This window comes from Xyrauchen texanus, chromosome 49 (genome assembly GCF_025860055.1).
Source record: "Xyrauchen texanus isolate HMW12.3.18 chromosome 49, RBS_HiC_50CHRs, whole genome shotgun sequence".
NCBI classification, from domain to species: domain Eukaryota; kingdom Metazoa; phylum Chordata; class Actinopteri; order Cypriniformes; family Catostomidae; genus Xyrauchen; species Xyrauchen texanus.
The window spans coordinates 11,403,780-11,412,760 of record NC_068324.1 but is presented as its reverse complement, the minus strand read 5'-3'; the positions used below and the strand labels follow the sequence as shown (position 1 = coordinate 11,412,760).

The window sequence follows — 8,981 nt, the reverse complement described above, 5'->3', positions numbered from 1 at the left end:
GAATGTTTTTATAAAAATAAATGTACACATATAATTGATGATACTGTAATAATAAACATGTAGTATGTCTGTCTATCCTCTAGGAAGTTACTACAACATTCTGAAATGTGAAAATGTATTTTACTGTGTGTGTGTGTGTGTGTGTGTGTGTGTGTGTGTGTGTTGTTTTCCATTGTATAACTTGCACGTCAATTGATGAATGAGTGGACATCTCCTATGTTTTACGTAGTGGGTGAGTTTTCAGACGGTCCCTTACATCTGCTAGGCAATCAAAGCGCATCGGAGCATTTCAGGCATATATTTGCAGCCATACGAAGCGTTGACTGTTCTGAGTCCTATTTTTATGCTCATATCGTATAGTTATACTCCCTTTATACCAAGTGTGCTAATGACATCTTTGTAAGATTGTTGACTGAAGAGAGCGCAGGTCAGAGAACCCGAATATCCAACGAATGTCGAACGTAAAACTAACTTTACCGCGATATGGCGTTAAAGTGTGTAACCTGAGCATAAGGTCAAATACATTCACTCCTTCCTTCCCGTGCAGTGCCTCTCTACTGTTTATTTGCACTCGGAAATTCCTTTCCGTTTTTGTGAATGACAAACTTATTACCAATTCATCAACAGTCTGTTCCATCCTGCCCCGTTTCCACGGCGACGATTGCTCGGCGCCCTCTGATTGGTTGGCCGACTTAATGTATCGATTGAAACGCCTCGCGCTTTTATCCATTCACTAGCTGGCTACGAGAGCGGAGGACGCACTGCAGCCTTCTTCGAGCAAGGGAAAAATATCGAAAGGAAATAAATCTACAAGCCGATCTGCAATCGATATTCGCCAGGATCTCTCAAACGATTTGCGCACACACACACACACACACATACATATATATATATATATATATATATATATATATATATATATATATATAAAGATATAAAAAATAATCAAAGTCGAGAGAAAAAGAGAGGTTATATAACAGGAAGAAAACGTCAGTGGCTGTAGCTTTCTCACTGACTAGTGTGAGTCATTGATAAATGCACAGACATCCTTAACACTGTTGCATGAATGGACTGGAAGTTGAGCGAGTCTGCGCTTGACTCTCGAACCGAAACCCAATAATTTCAACCATTTCGAGCGTCATAGGAACTATTCCTGGCGTTTATCGCTATAACAAGATACTTTCATAGCGTTTCTCAAGAGAGAATCTCAATGCTTCAGGCCTGAGATATCTACGGCCTCTTGCAGCGCGTCTACTCCGCAGTTTCAGCTCTTTACGGTACGGTAACCGCTATTTTACTAATGCTCGATAAGTTCAAACCCGTGCATTTGTATCCGGTCATGGCTATAAGCAAGACAGTAGAGTTTCTGAAGGAGCATCTGGTGACGCGCAAGGACTGTTTGCTGGTTATGGACTGCCGAGCGCAAGAGCTATACGAGTCGTCGCACGTCGAAACGGCCATTAATGTGGCCATCCCGAGCCTCATGCTCCGGCGACTGAAAAAGGGCAACCTGCCCATAAAGTCTCTGCTTTCTAATGGGGAAGACCGTGAGAGATTCGCGCGGAGGTGCAAGACGGATACTATCGTGTTGTACGACGAGTACAGCCGAGAGTGGAATGAAAATATCGACGGCGGCTCCGTGTTGGGTTTACTGCTGAGGAGAATGAAGGACGAGGGCTACACAGCTTTCTATCTTGAGGGTATGTTGATTTTCTAAACCATTTAAAGTTGTTCGAGCACCTCAGTGTGTAATGTATTTTAGCAGTTTGCTGTCTCTCTATATATATTAATAAAACGAATTCTTCAACCTCACAGGTGGTTTCAGCACATTTCAAGCTGAATATCCCACGCTGTGCGAGACGAACCTCGACGGTTCATCCAGCAGCAGTTCACCGACCTCCCAAGTCCTCGGACTCGGAGGGCTTCGGATCAGCTCTGACTCTTCGGACATCGAGTCGGATATCGACCGAGACCCGAGCAGCGCCACCGACTCGGACGGCAGCCCCCTTTCCAATCCTCAGCCTTGCTTCCCAGTGGAAATCCTGCCGCATCTGTATTTGGGTTGCGCGAAGGACTCCACGAACCTGGATATTCTGGAAGAGTTTGGCATCAAGTACATCTTGAACGTGACTCCTAATCTGCCCAACATGTTCGAGAACGCAGGAGAGTTTAAGTACAAGCAGATTCCCATCTCGGATCACTGGAGCCAAAATCTCTCCCAGTTTTTCCCCGAAGCCATCAGCTTCATTGGTGAGAATCAATTACAATAACACAACTAGAACCACAAAATGTGCCTTTATTGCTTCCTTATTTTGTTTTTCATTCAGTCCTCGTTTTGATCAAGCAGTTGTGTCTCAGGGTTTTTCATGCAACTAAAACGAAAAGTGCAATTATCATTTTTAAGGGTTTAGGTGTATTTAGGCTACACTGTTTTGAAACTAGTGCAACAAAAAATGTGATTAACCTAAAAAACAATTAGAGTCAGCATGATGTGGATGGCACCATTTTATTGTTTGCATAGTAACATATCTTCAGGTTGTGCAATTGTGACACAAAAGCTTATGATGAAACAGGAGACAAATGAGGGGAGGTGGTAATTTGAGCTCAACAGGAAGGAAGCCGCATTGAAAGTAATCTAGGACAGAGCAGTGTTTCACCACACAATGAGGACCATTTACAGGCCAGCTTTGACATCCTGTTGGCCTTGACAGGGTGCTGCTATGACTTTTATATTAGAGCGTAATAGCCCATTTCCATGTCACATTCCCTGAGAAAATGGACGAGTTGTTTTCGCTCTGTCTGCAGTCATGCTCTAGAAAGCCCATTGAATGAGACTCTGTTTTGTCAGTGCTGGGACTGTAATGAATTCTGACATGCTGTCCTCAACAACAGCGCTAATGTTTAATTACATATTCGTGAGGACGCACAATAGTTGGTTACACTTGAATAATACACTGACCTCTGAGTTGAGCATTTTAGCAAATGATATTAGTTGACTGTGATTTTGAGTTGGGAAAGACAACAAAACTAATAACTTTTTGTGTTTTGTTTCCAGATGAAGCCCGTGGACAAAAATGTGGCGTGCTTGTTCACTGCCTGGCAGGTATCAGCCGCTCCGTCACTGTGACGGTAGCCTACCTCATGCAAAAGCTCAACTTGTCCATGAACGATGCTTACGACATCGTCAAGATGAAGAAATCCAACATCTCCCCTAACTTTAACTTCATGGGCCAGCTCTTGGACTTTGAGCGTACTTTGGGCCTCAAGAGTCCTTGTGACAACCGCATGGCAGCTCCATCCCCATTGTACTTCACCACACCGACCAACCACAATGTCTTTCAGTTGGACCCACTTGAGTCCACGTGAGGTTTTGCCACGGCGACCCCCTTTTGGCTCTCTAAAAGTGTTTGAAACATGGGTTTCTTTTTTTGATGCCTGTCAAGGGGTTCCTCGTGTTATTGATAGAGTTGGCTTGAGATGACTGCGGACCAGAGTAGCCACTGATGGGTCATGTGGTGTGCCCAGAGCTTATAAGCTGCTGTTTAATGGAGAGAGAACAGACATTATCTGGGACTCTGTTTCTCTAGGACTCTATCAATTAGTTCTTGAGATATATATATATATATATTGAAGCATGGAAAGACTGGCAACTATGGAAAGAACTTATTTGGACATTCAATTTACTACAACTGGGGCTGGTGTGCCAAAGAGACTTTACTGGAACTGAACAATTACAAATACTCCTTGTTTTGATTAGCACTTGCACCTTCAAATTTTTTAAGGTGTGCTCTAACTTGTCTTCAATGAAGACTTGCCTGTTTTGGGACGATATTCCCTCGGTAATGATGGCAGAGTATACTGTACTCCAACTTATTTGCGTGGAGAAATTTTTTAAACATTGATACATGTGAATATTAAAGATGTTTGTAAGCCTTGCCATAGTAAGAAATATATATATATATATATATATATATATATATATATATATATATATATATATATATATATAAAATCTGTTGCAAAGGAAAGGCTGTAGATTTTCTTCTTCTTTTGTTCTCCTTATGTAGCTGAACTGAATATTGATCAATATTATCTTTATCGATGATTTACATGCCAAATATGTTAACAGGTTTTGCAAGATTATTAATGTGTATATGTATATTATATTTCTTTATTTTGCTTTATGGATACATTCAGCCTTTCTCAGCTATTTAACCACCAACACAAATCAAAGTCATCGCTGTTTCTTGCCTTAGTTCTGTACATGAATTGTTATTGTGCATTAACTTTCAAGAGCAATTCCCCAGACTGGACTATACAAATTTGCACGCTCAGAGGGGTAGCCCAAACTTGTGTGTGTATGTGTATAAGGCATTCTTCAAATGCTACTTGGCGGGGTTTCAAGATGCATTCTCATGTAGGACCCGTTCAACTTTATACTACTTGTTTTGTTTTTATCTGGGGACATCTAAAGGTAAAAGCAAGTAATGCTGATTTTTGTGCAAGGAAATGAGGTCTGTGAGAGATTTTTTGTCTCTCCTCTTCAGGAAAGTTCTGTGACAATTTTTTGTGAGAGAAGTGACTGAAATGGTTTTTAGCTGGTTTTGTTGTCAATCAAAGGGTAAGGCCTGTTTAGGGGAGGGAATTTTTACATAACCACTCCCCCAAAATTACGAATGTAAAGAAATGATAAGTTATTAATAAATTGCTATTTTGTCTATTCAAATCTACTCATGACATCTCTCTGTTTTCTCTTGTTGCCTTACAAATTCAAATGTCAAATAATTTCAAAAGTGCCATATTTACAATTTACATTTATTGAATAAATATTCTGGGTTCAATACAAGTTAAGCTTAAAGATTTTTAGAATAATTTCTCAGCTCTGTTGGTCCAAACAATGTAAGTGAATGTGTGGCAAAATTTTGAAGCTCCAAAATCCACATAAGGGCAACATAAATGTACTCCAGTCTAATCAGGTGGTTAAATCACTCTTCATAAAAGTAATCCATATGACTCCACTGGTTAAACCCATATCTTCAGACACAATATGATAGGTGTGGTTGAGAAACAGATCAATATAAAATATATATATATATATATATATATATATATATATATATATATATATATATTTACTATAAATTCTCCCTACTCAATCTCTACTTACACATTCTTCTTCTGTTTTTGGTGATACACATTATTCATACATATCGCCCCCTACTGGGGAGAGAGGAGAATTTATGATAAAAAATTATTAATCTATTTCTCACCCACACCTATCATGTTGTGCCTGAAGATATGGGTTTAACCAGTGGAGTCATCCGGATTACTTTTATGCTCACTTTATATTTCTATTTATTTTGTGCTTAAAAAATTTGGCACCCATTCACTTGCATTATGAGTTGAGAAAAAAACTTAATTTCTGTTCTGCAGAAGAAAGAAAGTCATACACATCTGGGATGCCATAAAGGGTGAGTGAATCATGAGATGATTTTCATTTCATCTCATTAATCAACAGCATCTGTGGTATAATGTTGATTTCCACAAATAATTATTTCGGCTTGTTCCTCCTATTCTTTGCAAAAGCAAAAATCTGGGTTACAGTGAGGCACTTAAATGGAAGTGAATGGGACCAATACATAAACATAAAATGTTGTTCTTAATATGCTTGTTAACATGATTTTAGTGTGATAAAATCACTTACTAACCTTTTCTGTGTAAACTTATATCCAGTTTTACAAATTTGTTGCCATGATAACATAACATTATAAACCTTGTAATCCCAGTAAATAACTTTACAGCTCAAATAATACTCAGGTTTTAACAGAAGAATTAAGTGTTTTTATAAGAAGATAAGCTTCACATTTCTGCCTTTAAACCCTCCAAAAATTGGCCACATTCACTTCACTTGTAGATGCCTCACTGTAACCTAAATGTTAGCTTTAAAGAAAAGGAGGGATGTGTCAAATAATGCTTTGAGGTATTCAGCTTTGTACCTCAAATGCTATTGAGCTTGTAATGAACATGGAATATTATTTATCCAATGCTAATTTACAGACTAGAATTGCACAAGATGAATAATGTATTTAATAACTCATAATTAATCACTTAAAAACAATATTTAACTTTTTGAGATACTGACAACAACCTTCACAGACTCAAAGACAAGATAAACCTTTGGTGGTACACTTGAGTAATATAAAACATTAGATCCTGAAGATGATAAAGCAAGTTAAAGGAAGATAAAGTGTTACAGAGTGTTAAGTGAGCAAAACATCTTATGTGGACAGGCTGGTATTTCCAGGTACTGGCTGGTTCAGGTAAAATGTCTCCACACCCCCCCACCCCCTCATCCCCGAGGCACTTTTTGACAGGAGATCAGTAGCTCAGCAGGCCCCTATGTTAAAAGCAAGATGTGGCAAAGCATGCTGTAACCTGACACCCTCTTGACTTTTGCATACAACAGATAAAGAGATAATCCCTGTGTGGGAGTGAAAAGTAGGTTTAAAATGAGTAATTATTATTTCTGAAGGCAAAACAGTGTGTTGTATATCTAACAATAATGATTATCTGTTCTCTGATTATCAGTTTTCAATTTGTGCTTTCAATTTAGTTTCCATCTAGCTTCTAGTTAGAGCTTTTTAGCAATATGTCGTATTTTTTTAGTATTAGTATTTACATTTTGTGTAATTATCGATGACGAATTATGAATTATATCATAATTAAATTAAAGATAAAACATAGCTTTCCACATAATGAGAGCGAATGGATATTAGACAACATGTATCTGTTGTCCCAGTCATAATTGAGCAACAGCAGGTTTTTTGTGTAATTGAGCAATCTTTCAAAGGCACACAATGTAAAATGTAATATTTGAAGGAAGGACATCAGTTTAGGAAGTTCCGGTAATACAGGTTGCGGATCACCTCAGTCTTTCAGAGCATGCACACAGTGGAGAGGCCAATTGTGGTCTGAATAACGTATACATGCTGGATGAAGCTGAGCTAATCGTATTATCTATGTCTGAACGACTTCTCAAAAATCGGAATGGTAAGATTTCAGTCTGACTAAAGCACTTACATGACATTTTATAAAGATGAATTATTGTTTTAGTCTGACTGAAAATTAAAAATGTTAAGTGCATGCAAGTTTTAAAGCAGCGAAAATAAACACAGACAGATTGTGACTACACTTGGCTGGTGTGCTAATCCTGTGCAAAGGGTTTTGGTCCCTGTCATCCTCTTGTAACAGACTGCACTGTGAAGGATTTGCCAACATGCACAGCAATTTCCGGTGCTCAAGTTCCAGTGAACCGAACACCCTTCTCCCCCAAACCGCACCCTCTTGTACACCCATCAGGGGTCATCCACCCACCACCCATGCCCTGCTCGCCAGCTGCACTCTTCCATTTGTGTTGTTATGTGAGTTGAAGCAATAAAGGCAACCCCTGGATATATGACCTCTCCTGTAGTCTATCACTCTTAATAGGCAGGTGCATATCGAGCAAATTGTTTTGGCTGAAACAGATGGCTCGGTCCACCCCTGTGTCTGTCAATCCTACAGATGAGTTTATTAGTGCATGGTTGATCCTAACTCTAGCTCTATTCTTATTCCCACCTCTTAATTCTGATCACATTTTGATGATCTTTCCAACACAGTCTCATGGCAACTTTTAAAAATTCATGCAAGATGGCAAAATCCTTAGATACGAGAAAGGTACAACTTTGATTCCCATGGAAACCAACCAATAAACAGACAGAATTTCAAATCGATACAATGCAGGCATAACATTTTAACTAGCTTGAGCCTCCTGTCAAACACTTTTTAGATTTAGGGTTTGGGTTAGGGGTTAGATTTAACGGTTTGGGATTTAGATTGGGGTTAATGTTATTTTAACAATTGTAAGATTACTCATTCAAATGCAGATGTTCCTCTTACTTCTGTGATACACAACAATGATTGTTCTATTAAAATCATGGTTAGGGGTTAAACTTAGGGAAGTCTTAACATTATTTGTTTTTTGTTTAGTTCTCTCTATGGGAATAAAAGTTGTATGTTTTTGAATGAGCCAACTCTTGATTATTGCGGCCTGCCACAAGATTGGGTTCGATCTTTTGAAGGAACATACTTCAACATGTGGAGCACATTTCTGGACACTTTTAAATATAAAGGTTGCAGTTGGAACCAAAATTGGTTCACACCCTCAAACCATAGGACGGTGGTTCTCAACTGGTTCTTAATTGGTGACCAACACTACTAATTAGTTAGTTCCATTCTATAAATTGCATTTATTATTGTTTTTCCCTACCATCCGTGGCCCTTTCAGAACAGACCTGCAACCCATTTTAGGGTCAAAGTTTTAAAATTCCACATGGAACTTTTTGTTGTCTAGTACTTCTAAAACGTAGTTTTCTAGAAAATCATCTATGTACAAGTGCTTTTAACAACTCAGAAACCAGTGTCCTCTTCTGAAGAACCTATATGAAAACTTTTTAGTCCAAAAAGCATACAGCCATTTCAAGAACCCAGCACATTGACGAATGTCTTTCAACATGGTGGAAGTGTGCTTACTTCAAAGATTATTGTAGTGTATCTATTGTTTCATCTTTGTCTTCTTCCACAACAAACAGCTTATCAAGACAAAACATCCTGAGGGTTACACACAGGGCAACATGGAGATTCAGTGTTGTAAGCAAACAGCTTAGTGGATACGCAGTTATCACTCTTAACTGCTGCGGGCTCTTTTCCAAGCCACCCACATGGAGAGTTAGAACTTCTGCCAATGTGGGGAGAGAGCTCACAACTTTTTATGAGGCTTCCGAACAAGCCGGAACTGCTTGGGAGGATGTCATTAACCACCATAATGTTAATAATGTTGGGCAGAAACCAATGTAGAGCCATGCATAGTGTGAATGTTTGTTTGTGTGTTTGTACAATCCTTTGTGAAGGAGAACTTTTAAACCTGGAATAAACAAAGTTTT

General features: G+C 38.8%; 1 protein-coding gene across 1 annotated transcript; it reads left to right on the top strand.

Annotated features, from left to right (window-relative positions):
* Positions 1 to 743: 743 nt before the first annotated feature.
* On the top strand, positions 744 to 4,724 carry LOC127640403 (dual specificity protein phosphatase 6-like). The gene is made up of 3 exons (XM_052122933.1): positions 744 to 1,700; positions 1,816 to 2,250; positions 3,056 to 4,724. The coding sequence occupies exons 1-3, from the start codon at positions 1,301 to 1,303 to the stop codon at positions 3,364 to 3,366; spliced, it is 1,146 nt and encodes a 381-aa protein (XP_051978893.1). The 5' UTR covers positions 744 to 1,300; the 3' UTR covers positions 3,367 to 4,724.
* Positions 4,725 to 8,981: the final 4,257 nt, after the last annotated feature.